Here is a 14,643-nt window from a genome sequence, read left to right on the forward strand (position 1 = left end):
GAATTTAATGGGACCAATAAAGGCAGATTTTTGGCCTCAAGACTCTCTCCCTTTACCAAGTTTTAAAAGGTCTGCTGCAAACATGGCTCTGAAATACTCAAAGGTCAGAGAACAACTTATAAAATTCAAAGTGTTAGGCAACTTAGACATAGGTTTCACCACTAGCTCCCCCATAATAATTAATTTTACTGTAGAACTGAGAAGTAAGACACTTACTCTGAAACTCCAAGAATACGAGGCTCAGCCTCCTCACTTAGTCTTAGTAGTCTGATAGAAAATATGCTGTGACTAGAAGAGAAACAAGTTCATTGTCAATCTGACTTCCAACTAGAATTATGTTCAACTTTACTGTGTTTTTTAAAAAAAACAAAAACAAAAAACCCACAAGTTGAGTGGAGTTAATATGTACAAGAATTTTTTTTTATTTTGTCTGACACGTAAGGAGAATATTTGTAATGCATTAATTTGAACAGCCAATAAAAGTTGATACAGTATTTGATAATACCATTAAAAAACCAAAGAGATAAACAGAGGTTACTTGAAGTATGGGAGTTAAGGGTGAAATTTTAATTAGATGCTCCAGATGGGAAAAAATGGTTTTCATGATTCACACAGGCTGTTTGGCTTAAGTGGTATAAAGAAATCTACTGATCCATGATAGATTCATTTTTCGATCCCTGAACGCAAGTACTTCAGACAGGAAGTAGACCTTCCCCTGTGTTTGGAACAACTCCTCCCTGAAAACACAGAGGGAGTAGAAGGAGAGGAGGAATCTGTCAGTCTGATAATTCATCCTGGTTTCTAGCATATGCATCATTTACTTATTGTTCAGTTTACCCAATATCCTGTAAGGTTTTCCTGGTGCATTAACAACATTTTAATATCACAAGAAAATCCTAAATCAACTAAATACCTCTGAAATAACCAGCCATTAGTGCTCTGACAGTTATACTCTGGCTGTCAAACCAAAGACAGAAGCAAAATTTCAGAATTAAAAATGTTCTGCTCCCAATTTCTCCTGCACAGTCTGAGCACCACAGTTAATCTCTGCTAAGTAGTTTTGCAGAAAGGCACTCCAACAGTCAATTACAATTCCTGAAGGAATTCGTTTTGGTGTGTACAGGTCATGAATTACACTCAGAAATTAACTGAAGTTAGTGTATTCTCTGGAGCACCAGTGTAACTGTTCCATGCATGAAGTTCTGCTAAGAAAGCAGATCACTTTGTTCTGCATTAGTTTCAGTAGTGTTCAATTTAATTTTTTGAACAAATCTGTAAAGTACAAGGACATATCTATAGTTACAGGCAGCAAACCTTCTACTTGAGTGCTGGTTCATTCTAGTGCAAGCCAAGCTTCGGTTCTTGTTTCCTATTTTTAGTATTTTGCAAGCCTCTTCAGTGCTCTGAACGTTGATCCACTTTAAGTCTGCAGAAAGAGACTTGTTTACAATACATCAAGTCATTAATATTTGTACAGGACAACCAACATCACAAAACTAATGTCGTTACCTTTTATATAAGAGTTTCCCCCTTGATCCTCACAGATTTTTAGAACTTTGCGTTTTTGATTTTTTGAAATAGCCAGTACATCCATAAGGTCATATACATACTCATTATAAATTTCACAGAAAGAAACCCACACTGAAGATTGTGTTCTCTGATGCTTAGTCCCATCGGCGTCAAGAAAAACAGAATCCTCCGCTGTTGACCATAACAAAAAAAATTAAATATATTATATATATTCAAGCACCTTATCAGCAAGTCTGAAATTGTTCAGCAACCTCTGAAATTCAAATGGCAGGAAGTCCCTATTATACATAATTTTGTACACAAAATTTAGCTTTGTTACTTCTCCCAATTTTTTCGCAATACTTCCTGGTTTTCCTATTTTCTCCTCTTATGCCAGCCAATTTGATGTTTCTAGCCACAAGTTCTGACCAAACCTCTTTTTGCCTAGCAAACGAAGCCACTACTTAAATGTGGCAAAGATATCCAAGAGGATTTTAAATTTCTTATATCTCTTCTACATTTCACACTCTGAAAGCGAGTTAAATCTCCAAAGCTTTTCAAAGAAAATGTTCTACTGGCTGCCAATTACAAGATTCTCTGCTTCCACTCCCCTCCATTCTTAAAATGATTCCAGCAAACACCTTCATTTTCACCACATGAATTCAAGTATACTTTACCTAGCGGGTCAGAAGGCAGACTTGAAGTACAGCTGCTAGAAGACACAGATTCCAAGATACATAATGACTCACTCTGAATTATAGATTTCAAAGTATCTTCTGTGTCCTTGAGAAAATAAAAAAGTTGTTATAGCCAATTAGCATATTATAAGTTGAAGAAACAGTGCAGTGATGATGTTATGCTGGGCTTGTCTTCACCAATACTAGTTTTTGAAAGAGATTAATTATAAGCTACAAAAACAATTCAGAAAGATCATAATTGTAGTTTTTGCAACTAAGAAAACTAGCCATGACGCAAAATCAGAATAGAACTCTTTTGTTAAGCTAAAAATTTATATTCACAGTAATCATTTCTTGGACCCCTGCTGACAACCACTATTTTTAGTGGAAGTTTCACATTTGCAACAGCAGCAATAGCAATGAGGCTAGCATCAGACTGCCACAGCCTCTTTTCTTAAATATTGTCCCCACCTGCTCCCCCATGCCAATAACTTGATCTTCAGCACTCTGAATGGAGCTCCAGGCATCTCCTTCTCCTCCCACAAGTGTATTTCGTCATTCCCCTATTTTGACCCTACTGCAGTTATCATTCTTCAGTTAATATTTCACATAGATGGGAAATAGACAGGTAAGTATATGTAGACTAATTGCTGTTAAAATATGAAAGCTTCCTCTACATGTTCAAAAGTAACAGAACAGAACTTCAGATTCTGATTTCTCACACAAAGAGTATAATTTGTCACTATTGGGAAGTCAGAGGTGTTTCATCTAACAAAATGTAAACAGGAACTTTCAATAGTAAACCAGTAAGCAAAGTGAAAATTTACTTGAAAACAGTAAAGATGTCCACTTGTTTAAAAAAACAAGGTTAAAAAACCTACCTGAAAGGAATTTTTGTAAGTACAAGACTGTAGATACAGAGAAGCAATACTCTTCATAATAAAGTAGTTAGAGATGGGATAGTATGGGGACATTCAGATATACATGTCAACCTATGACTGAACTACAAGGAGTTTGCAAGGAGTTCAGAAAAAAGCTTCACCAATAATAGACTAGAATGATAATCTAGCGGTCCCTTCTGGCCTTTAACTCAATGAACAGGACAAGTGCCTGGAATATACCTGCTCTGAACATAGCGATATTACAGATTTGAGATGTTACCAGAACTTGATCAGTGGTTTTCAAAGTGCAGGTCACGACCCAGTACTGGGTTGCAGAATGTAAGGCACTGGGGTGCGGCAGCTCTGATCAGCACAGCAGACTGCGTGGTTAAAAGTCCTGCCAGCACTGCTGCCCGGCTAAGGCAGACTAGTCCCTACCTATTTCATAACACTGCACCCCAGAAGTGACCAGCAGCAGGTCCAGCTCCTAGACTGAGGGAGGGGGGGAAATCGGGGAAAAGCATGAGGCTCCACACACTGCCTCAGTCCCAAGCACTGGCTCCACACTCCCATTGGCAAGAAACTGGCCAATGGGAGCTGGGGGGTGAGGGGGCGGTGCCTGCAGGCAACAGCCATGCAGAGTTGCTTGCGCACCACCGTCTAGGAGCCAGACCTGCTACTGGCCGCTTCTGGGGCACAGTGTGGTCTGCAGTGCCAGGACAGGCAGGAAGCCTGTATTAGTGGTGCAGTGGGGGTGCTGACTGGGAGCCGCCCAAGGTAAGCCCATGCCCCAACCCTGCACCCCAATCCCCTGCCCCAGCCATGAGCCCCCCCCAAACCCAGAGTCCCTTCCTGCACCCCAAACCCCTCATCCCCAGCCTCACCCCAGAACCCCTACCCCAGCCCCGAGTCCCTCCTACAGCCCAAACTCCTCATCCCCAGCTCCACTGGGTCATGGGCATCAACACTTTTCTTCAACTGGGTCACCCAAAAAGAAGTTTGAAAACCACTGATCAGTATAAAAGGGGTTTGTCAAATGTAGATTTCAAAAATTACCCCATATTTTATCTGGCTATATCCAGAATTTGGCTTAAAAAAAAAAAAAAAAAAAGCTGGCCCTGGTGTCATTCAAGTCCCACAGCTTGTTCAGATTTTTCCAAAGTAATATATTCTAGCATCTCTCTTCCTCTGCCCTCCACATACTTGTTTGCATAATAATATTCTCATCATGAAGAGCAACCTTCCCATAGGACACCACTAAAACTCCATAGTAATAGAAGGAATGAAGCCTTTGCAATTCAGAGAGAAGTTCAAAAGGTTTTGCTGTATGCACTAAAATATAAAATAGACACAAGTTGTCAGGTTACCATTTAACTGCTATTCATAAAAGACATCCTCATAAGACCTGCAGTGAGTTCATTTATGAGCTCTCTTGAATGTGTTATGGCAGCTTTGGCATTTTAACACTATAATAGCTTGTTTTCCTTCCTAATTCTTTTGTAAGTTTCAGTTTTGCTAACACCAGATTGCTTGGAAGCCTTATGACAAGAATTCAGAGTGGAGTCATTGTTTAGATTACCATAGTGCCTAGGAATCCTAGTCAGCAACTAGGACTCCACTGTGATAGTAGCAGTATTAATACAAATTAGATAGATCGATCGATCTATCTTTGGGGAAGGGGCTAAGTATAAGACAAGAGACCACAGATAGATGGAGGAGCCAGAGGCACCAGTTTTCTAATGTGCAGAGGGGGCGCTTGACACCCCCAGCTCTGCCCCAGGCCCCACCCCCACTCCACCCCTTCCCCAAAACCTCCACCCCTGCTCCACCTGCCTCTGCCCCTTCTCCCAAGCTCCCATCCCCACCACCCCATTCCACCCCCTCCTCCAAGATCACTCCCCTCTTCTCCCCTTCAGTCTCCCTTCCCCTAGCACCTCCCAAAAGCCATGGAACAGTTGATCCACAGTGGGCAGGAGTTGCTGGGAGGGAAGGAAAGATGCTGGTTTAAGGGGCTGCCAGCAGGGGGAGGCGCTGGGGAAAGGAGGGAGCTGGCTGCTGGTGGGTGCTTAGCACCCATCATTTTTTTCCCTCTGTGTAAGTGTCATCACCTGTGGGCAGGGCAGAGCACAAGGAAGCAGTAAGACAATACTTCTTGTCTGATAGGAAGTGGTACCAGTGGCCTAACTGCAGTTAATTTTTTGCGGGCATCATGGCTAAGAAGAGATTTAAAGAGGGGTTTGTAGGATAGTGTAGTTTTGCAGATGTTTACAAGGAGCTCCTCCCAACCATGAGGATCAGCATTGGAGAAAGCACAAAGGTGCTTCTTTGGCCCATGCCAGTCATGATTGAAAATTTAACAGGTGGGCAATCAGAGGCACAGGTCAACATCTTGATATTGAATGACTGATAGACACGGTGGGGGATAGTCCACGAAGGGCCTTCAGAGTGAAGACAGCAACTTACATTTGACAATACAGAGAGGAAACGATTGAAGCAATAAACTGGGAGAATGATCTTTGCAGCAGCATTCTGAACAAATAGAACAAATGCAATTTTGCCCTACTCAAGGCCAGAGGAAAGGATGTTGCTGTAATTAAGATGTGAGAGGACAACCTGGATAACAGTTTTAGCTGGATGGATGTAAAAGAAAGGCTATTTTAGAGATGTTATACAGAAAGAATCTGCAAGCCTTTAGGTCCTCACACCCAGGATATATTCAAGAGGTCTGAATCATAGACGATACCCAGATTACAAGACTGAGTGACAGGTAGAATGGGAGTGTTGTCCATAGTGACTAACAAAAAGAGCTGGGGGGGGGGGGGACTTGGGGAAAAGATTAAGAATTCTGTTTTAGCTGTTCTGTGCTTCAGCCGATGGCTCGGTGTTCAATCAGAAGATATTGGATATGCTGACATTTTAGTTTGGACTGGTCTGGTGCAAAGCGGAAGAAGATTGGTGAACTGTCAGCATAGAGATGGTAGTTGAATCTGGGTCAGTAGTTCTGTTCTACAGCTGAGCGTATCTGCTAATACACAATTAAGCTCTTACCCTTCCTTTTCCATAAAAAGGAAGACTGATGTTCATAATCCCATAGCATCCAAATCACTACAGCCATTCAAGTAGAGATAAATGAAGCAGACAACAGTTTAACTTTTGGAAAGTTTGGACAGTATAGACTCTCTTCAGAATAACGTACAGGAGGCTGGTCAAGTTTAAGGAACAAACAAAAGCCTTTCAAACCACAATCTCTAGAAAAGGAATGGTTAAGTACTTAATTTTTTTACTCCTGGTGTAATTCTCCACCACTGCACATGTGCAGAATTTATGTTCCCCCACAGAAAAATGACTCAAAGGGAAGTCACAACAGCAGTCATGCAATCTTCCCTAGCAGTATGTTTCCTCCTCCACCTGGACCACCTCGACAAGCCACTTGCACCCAGATATCCACCCCACCGAGCCCCAAACAGTTGCACCTGGATCCTTACCCAACTGAGATCCATTGCCCCAGCATCTGGACAACCCCCTCCGCTGAGCCCCAACTGCCTCCGCTGAGCCCCAATTGCCTTCACCTGGACCCCCCTGCAGAGTCCCATTACCACTGAACCCAAAAACTCACAAGCCCCTGGTGCATCCAGATCCCCTCTGCACCCGGATCCCCCATTGAGTCGCCCACATCCAGATTGCCCTGCCAGACTCTTAACCCAAACCTGGATTCCCCACCACCACTCACACACTAAGCCCCTCCACACTTGAATCCTGCCTTGCTGAGCCTGCCTGCCCATACCTGATGCACCTGGCATGGAGGGGGAGGGCCCTGGAGTGTTTCTAGGGCAGGCCTAGTCCTTGCACTATGACAGAATTGGGTGCAGCCTCACTGCTGAGTCCATGTCCCGGTGGGAAAGGGGGAAAATCTGCACAGTGATCTCCCACCCCTGTGCAGCCGGTGGCCGGTCCTCTGCAATGCCATGCTGGAGCCTCCACATTTATTTGACAAATAAAATTTGCAGAATGCTAAAATATTGTGTGCAGAATTTTTTTTTTAATCCAGAATGCTCTAAGGAATAAAAATTTGTCTACTAATCCTACCTGGAAAAAGTTTTGATTACCTCTATTTTCAGTAGTAGAAGACTCCCACTAATGATTTAGTACTACTTTGACACCTGTCTTTCACTGACCTTTTCTCTGCCATCTTCCACGTTTTTTCATTTGATGTTCTCTGATCCATATTTAACATTTTATTAAACAAGATTGATCCATCAAGCCTGGATTTGCAGAGTTTGAATGAGCTGCTAAAATAAATTTCTGTTCTCATTTGTTGAGGAATAGGTCTCTGATAGTTAACTGGACTGCTTCAAAAGCTGTCATGGCTATTGGAGACAATGGAAAGGACAGTTGGGAGGGAAGATAACCCACTAAACCACCTCACTAATCTCAATCATCCAAGTATATTTTGGCACAAGAGACATTGGGCTGAACATAATAAATTTTTAAAATGGAAGAGCGAGTACACATTTTGGGTTTATCAGACTGATAGCATTCTCAACACATATCAAAGAGCAGCTTAGAGTGAAAGCTCTGAAATGCACCAACTTGGGAGCTTTGACTCCGCACTGAAATTTCATTGGGACTAGAATACTTCTGATTTTATTTATTTTTTAAAACCAGAAAACATTTCTATTCTTTACATAAAACCTTAGTCATGCTGGAATTGAATCATTTTGGTAGCCTGATTTCAACTTCACATACATTTTGAGAGCAGAGACCAAATCTGTACACTACTTTTTATTCAAGGGATGTTACAGCTAGACATTCATCTAAGATGAAGGAGATCAAGGTTCTATTGATGTTATCTTGAGAACTATTACACAATAAACTGGAGATAACCCTCAACAGCATAACATTAGAAAGTTTCAAATGTTTGAATATTTTTCACTTCTGTTTCCCCTGTCTGTAGAGGATTTAGTTTCCATAAAGTTCTCATTAAAAAGTTTAACCTATACTGCATGTATGAACTGCTGCTCTTATTCTTTAAAGTCTTCATATCGTAATTGACACTACAGAGCCTGCACAAATCTGGAAATGGAATTCACTACAGCAGCAGAGCCTTGTAAGAAAGTATTAAGCAGCTTTTTAATTAAGGGGAAGATTTAGATGTTAGCTTAGGTAACAAGGAAGTATTTGGTTACTGACCTCTTTCAGAGAAGCAAGAACAGCAGCTTTTATAATTTCCTCTTGTTTAACCTGTGTCACATCTAGCTTCTTTACATCATTGCTTAAGTATGGTTTCAAGTTCATCTTCAGGTATTGTCTTCCTCTTATGTGGTGAAAGATCATATCAAGAGAACGAGGCAAAATACCACCATCTTTTGGAGAACCTGTGAAGAAAAGTCAGTGTATTATACATAGCTAGTCTCACTAAAAAAGTGTTAATTGGATTTAATGAAAGTTGTAACATTTGCTTTTGTTACCTTGAATAGTGAATGTTTTGCCTGCATTAGTAACCCCATAGGTAAACACCAGTCCATTTGCTCCATCAATGTAAGCTTTTACTATCTCTTTCATTGTGCCTTCAAAAAAGTCACTTTGAGTAGTTTCTGGACCAAAGACCTAACCAAAAAAAAAAAAAAAAAAGAACAAGAGTTTTCAAATGACATCTGAAGCAGCTGAAACATGGATTACTAGAGGGTCTAAAAAACTTTTGTTTTTATCATTCACTGTTGAGTAATAAGGTGAATTTGCTGTACAGAGAAAGTTGAACTAACAGTACCAGCTTCATTGTCTGGATCCCCTATAACTGATCACAAGTTTCTGTTTAGCTCCAGATCATGCATGTTTAATTCCAGCTACTGAGATAAATGCAAGCCTGCATTTGTTTCTGACCACCATTCACCTGGCAAGAACCAAGAATAGCCTGAGCTCATCACATGCCAAGTATCCTGGAAGAAGGCCAATACAAGTATAGAAGAATAGGAGGGAGCCATATGGAAATGTGAATCTACAATTCAAAATTTACTCAGAGAAAGACCAAGTCTTAAATATGAAGCTATTTAATAAGTTATGCAAACCACTTTCTCTTGATACTGGGAGAACAGAAACTCCTGTAGTCCTTACTGGATTTTGCACTCATGTGTCAAGTAAAGAAAAGCTAGGCTTCAGGTTTGAAAGGGATAAGCCATAAAGCTTCCATACTCTCGAATGGAAATACACCTTTCTAAATGCCAGTTTTAAGTAACACATTCTTACAATACCTATACATCCAATTATGATCTAGGAGGATCGTGAAACCTCAAAAATGTATGTGGTCACACTATTTTCTTGTGCTATGTTTTTTCATATAAAATTGCTTGTAAGCAGCTTTTGTAAACACCATTTAATCAAAGAAAGCAATAGGATTACTGCATCAATTTCCTAATTAGACAAGAGAAGCATTTGCACGAAAATATAGCCTTCGTGATGAATTAACAGTGAAAATGAATCCTATACATTGTGTTTTGTAGCTGAGAAGATACCACAAGTAATTCAAATTTGAAAGGTCATAGTTAACAAATTATACAAACGGAAACACTTTCACTATAAGTAAAACTGGAAAAAACAAGCCACAGCTTTGGTTTCCTATAGGGTAAAATTGCTTTCCTAGTAAAGCTCATGGCATGAAAATTAGCCTACCTTAGTGAAGGTGAACTGGTGTACAGACTGTCCAATCCCCTTTTCACTGTTTTTCATTGTAAAGGATTCTTTGGGTGCCTGTAGAGTTACTGTTTCTGAATTTTCAATAATTACACAGTCCTAAAGCAAAGACATAGAAGTTCTTCTTTCTAAAACAGCTTTCCAGAACTACACATCTTTGTCTACCAGAACTTAACATTGTAAAAAAATAGGTTTTAAAATATTTAAGAGGTACATTACAACTTTAAAGGGACAATAATATAAGATTTGAACCAAAGCATGGGCTTTGTAAAATGTAAGCTTTTACAATACCCAAGACCATTAAAAAGGTTGCCAGGATCCCCTCCACCCACTCCATTTGCAGGGCCGGCGCTTCCACTAGGCAACCCTAGGAAGTCACCTAGGGCGGCAGGATTTGGGGGGCGGCATTTTGCTGCCCTCGGCAGAAATTCAGCAGTGGGGGGGGGGTAGGGAGAAGGGTGTCCTTCTGCTCCGGGTCTTCAGCGGCGGGTCCCTCACTCACTCCAGGACCCACCGCCAAAGTACCCCAAAGATGTGGAGCAGAAGGACCCCCGCTGCCTAATGCTCAGAGGAGGAGCGCTGCCACCTAGGGTGGCAAAAACCATGGTGCCGCTCCTGTTTATTTACAGGTGTTTGGAGTGTGTGTTGTGGAGTTTGCAACCCAAGCTCTTCAGTATTGTACTCATGCAAAAGAACCTGTAAACAAGATGGATTAGAAACTGACTAGTTTTCTCCATATTTTGTTTCTGGACAAAATGTAAACTACGAACTGCCTAAACAGAGCATAAACTGGATTTGAAGAGTTTCAGTTTGAATGATGTATGGTGTTATTTATAACCTAGGAAAGGAAACTTGTAGAGTTTACATGATTTAAACTTCTGCCTCTTAAGTATTATCAGACCATAAAATAATCCATTTGATAACTGTGGTAGTTAGAGCTGAGCAGATTATTCTTCTATTAACTGGCAGCTCTGAAAGACTAGATTCAACTCAAATTGAAAGTAATTTTTAAAAAATTCTTGGTAAATTGAAAGTCAATAAAAATTTCATTTCAGGTTGAATGAATGTTTTGTTTAACCTAACCTAACTTACTTTAAAAGATTAGGAGGAAATGGTAGTGCTCATATACCCAGTAGCCTAGGTGTTACAGCATGCAGCTAGGATGTGGGAGTACCAGATTCAAATCTCTAATCTGGAGCAGGGACTTGAAATCAATCTTCCGCTGAGGGCCCTAACCAGAAGGCTACTGGCTATTTTGGTTTGGCTCTTAATCTCTCCTGTTGAAGCTGTTCCAATGTGTATAAATAAATCAATATTCACTGGAGCTGGAACTTGAACATGGATCTCCCACCTCCCAGCAAAGTGCTCTAACCACTGGTACAAAAAGGGGGAGGGCCTAAGTAACCACATGCATCTAGACCAGAACATCTTTTGGGGGGTCCAAAATTATTTGATAAGTTTGTCAAAACAGTTTCAGTCAACCCCAAACTGCATTTTTTGGCAAACAAAATATTTGCATGGAGAATTTAACCCAGTTCAAGTGGCAAGAGCACATGACTGAGACTGATGTAGCAAAAGTAATTACCTTGCATGACACACACAACCCATGGAATATTACCATCTATTGTTTTCCTATTGCCTGGACAAGTTTTACCAGTGCACAGCAGATATTTATTTTCTCTGTGTTCAATCTTTAAGTTACCTGTCACATATTTTACTTTAACTGAAAAAAAACTCAGGGATTAAGCGTCAGACTTCACACAGTAGCCACATTCAAAACAGTTTATTGGACAAAATTTAATATGCTGATCTTGTTCTGGTTTGGCTTTCCACATTTACCAAAACTGTACTGTAGGAATCAGAGAGACAGTAAAGACTTCTGATAAGTGACATATTTCTAGGAGATAGAATTAGCACTTTTCCCCACCATTAAAGTTTAGAATGCCTCAGAAGCGACAGCTAGGTTACAGAATTTAGAAACTGAAAACTTACAGAAGCTTCTTCTATTTTAGAATTCTTGAGATGAAACAGAAGTGTTTTCCATGGAGGACAAAAAAATAAGTCATTACTGGACAACAACTAACCTGAGATTCATTGCTTTCAAGCTCTCCTTTAGAGAAGGGTCTGACTCTCAAGTAGACTTTCAAAGGTTGATATATCTGCTCATTTGAAAAATATATAGAGTTACATCTATAGGCTAAGGACTCAGGATTCCAGAGTTTTTGGTTTTACCTGCTTACATCTCTAATGTTTTTCCCACACCCCATCATTCCACCTCATGCCACCCACATTACTGTGACTTTGGTACTAATATCCTTCCATTCATCTTCAGGTCTTCTCCAAATGGTCCCTTGTGCCTAGAACGCCTACTGTGCTAAAACTACCCACCCCTTTTCATTCAAATTCTTTAAAAGTTTATTTCACGCAGCCAGCCCAAGGTTCATCCATCAACAGCACATTATATATTTATTTTACACAAAAAACTGCACTGCTTCCACCTTCTGTTCACTCTGCACATTGTATCTAAGTTGTGTTGCTCATATAATAAATGGAAAGTTTGTAGTCTAGTTTTATGCAGTGCAAGGCACACTACTGGGGCTCAAACAAAAAACATCTTGCCCCTATCGCCAAGCCACAAACCCTTTATCATCCCTTCAGAAATAGTTCTGGAGGAAGCCTTCTTGGCTGCTGGGAAATCCAGGATGTTCCCTAGCTGCTGCTCTCTCTCCTTCTAGCTACTAAAAGGAAAAAAAAAAAAAAACCAAAACAAAACCAACTGGGTCTCCCCACTGTTCTGTATTAGATAGAGGGATCCCTACGAGCCTTCCCTTCCCACTCAGCTATGTGAACAGAAGAGGTACACTAGAGTTTCCCCAACTGCTAACCTGTCCATTTAGCACCTTTCATTATCACAACTCTTCAGACTACTCCTTTCATCACCACTCTGCCAAAAAAGGCAGAACTGATAGAGTGCTGACCAAAAGGCACCGAAGCAGTAGACCTGCTGCTGCAGGATAGCATGACCAGTAGAAACAAACTCCAAGGCCAGATCTTGGCATAATGCAATAGTTATATTACAAAGTTAAAAGGCTTGCAGGTCAAGTGCAAGAGTGTACAACAGTTTGGGACTCATGGTAAGAGTGAGATAGTTTGAACTGGGCATACTCCAGATGGGTGTTGTGCAAACTTCCACGTGTACTTCTGCACTACACTGCAATCCTTTAGTTCCTCAAATGCTTAAGACAAATGTTGTAAGTACCAGTTAAAATGTTAATTTGCTGCAAGACATGATCTGTTTCTAAGTAAAGGGAAAAGAAAACAGACTTGGAAAAAGGGAGTTCAAATACAGAGATAAACTTGTTATTGAGTTATTGCTACTTAAATGCAAAGGCATCATTAGAAAAAATGATTACAAACACACCCCCACCTCCTGCTGCTGTTCATCAGCATTAGGTATCACTGACATCTCCATGGGTGAGGTTTTACCCATTAAGTCCTCATAACAGGTGAAGTTCAACACATCACATACTGCTGAGGATTCATAGCTTCCCTCCTCATAGTCCATTCTCTTATCCTGTTCACGCTAAGAGGAATAAGAAACAAAACACACATGCTCTCACGTGCAAATGGTGGAGAGTATGGAAGAAACAAGTAAGGCTTTTAAATTTAAAAAAAATGTATATATACACACACACATCCCTCCTGAAAGAGGAGAGGGTGAGGAAGGAGATCTAAAGACATGACCCCCAGAAAACTTGTAGTTATTTACCCTTTTTAAATGCTCTGCAATGTAAGCAGCACATTTTTAAAACTGCAGATAGCATGAAAAGAGTCTGCAGGAAATCCAAACCATTTACTATCTACAGTACCAGATCAGCAACATGGGCAGTCCTGCAAACAAGTACATCTGAAGGTGATAGTTAGCACTTCCACCATTCTCTTTCCTTCGCAGCTGTCAAGAGAAGCTCCCAAAATGTTTTGACTCACGAGGTGAGGGTGCTCAGCACCCTAACAAGATCAAACTCACAGTGAGCTCAACTCTGCCCCCCCTCCTACCCTTATGCAGGGCTCCCACTGACTGCAGCTGGAGAACACGTGGCACTAGGATGCAAGGGGCAGAGTTTGGCCCTAATGAACGGAGGCATAAGTCTCTTTAGAGCCCGCTCTGGCCCCACTGACAGAAGAGAAGCAGAGGCAATGCCCTCCCCAAGGGTCCAGTGACTCAGTGACAGAGCCAGGAGCTGCACCCAGAGCTGCCTGTGACAGAGGGAAAGAAACTGGCCACCGAGCCTAGGTGAGAGGAGGGAGCGGCCCACGGCCGGGGTCTGCCTCATCATAGGCTGGAGGCGCGTGAGGCGCTGCTAGTTCTCCCTCAGCCGCCCCGGGAGAGCGGCGGGGCTACCGGCTGGGGGCTCAGAGACGCGGAACACCCGCAAGCACCAGCAGCCGGGGAGCTCCCGAGCCCGGTTCCCTGCCCGGGGAAGGGGACGTGCGCCCGCTCTCAGATGGGGGTGGGGGTTGGTTCCAACCCCTCCCACACGCCACCTAGGGAGAGGCAGATTACGCCAGGCTAGCGTCGCGCGCAGCTCTCGGGCTTCCCAGTTCCTCGTTCTCCTCACGCGCTCTAACCACCGCTGCCTCCGCCTGCTCCCACCCGCCGCCTTTTTTAGCGCGCGCGCGCCTGCAAGGCGCTGGTGCCGCCTCCCAGCTGGGCAGGGCAGCGATGCCAGCGCCTCCCCTGATTGGCCGCGGACCCGACCCGGCGCGCAGTAGGTGGCGCGTGCGGGGGAGGGGAGTCCCGCCAATGCCGCCGCCCGAGGGGTGGCTCGTCATACACCTGCCAGCGAGAAGCCCGTTGTGACGGTTGGGGACGGGGGTGGCTCTAAGCA

The 14,643-nt window shown here is 42.2% G+C and overlaps 1 protein-coding gene across 1 annotated transcript in view; it reads right to left on the reverse strand.

Annotated features, from left to right (window-relative positions):
• The window catches only part of LOC115645050 (kinesin-like protein KIF20A), a 47,846-nt gene that overhangs the window by 32,230 nt on the left and 973 nt on the right, over positions 1-14,643 (reverse strand). The window contains exons 2-10 of the mRNA XM_030549454.1: positions 13,182-13,337; positions 11,839-11,916; positions 9,734-9,853; positions 8,536-8,674; positions 8,258-8,442; positions 2,187-2,292; positions 1,510-1,701; positions 1,315-1,426; positions 217-288 (exon numbers count right to left, since the gene is read on the reverse strand). Coding sequence (XP_030405314.1) covers positions 217-288; positions 1,315-1,426; positions 1,510-1,701; positions 2,187-2,292; positions 8,258-8,442; positions 8,536-8,674; positions 9,734-9,853; positions 11,839-11,916; positions 13,182-13,337 — 1,160 coding nt within the window. The remainder of the gene's footprint in view (positions 1-216; positions 289-1,314; positions 1,427-1,509; positions 1,702-2,186; positions 2,293-8,257; positions 8,443-8,535; positions 8,675-9,733; positions 9,854-11,838; positions 11,917-13,181; positions 13,338-14,643) is intronic.

This window comes from Gopherus evgoodei, chromosome 2, assembly GCF_007399415.2.
Source record: "Gopherus evgoodei ecotype Sinaloan lineage chromosome 2, rGopEvg1_v1.p, whole genome shotgun sequence".
In the NCBI taxonomy this organism is placed as follows: Eukaryota; Metazoa; Chordata; order Testudines; family Testudinidae; genus Gopherus; species Gopherus evgoodei.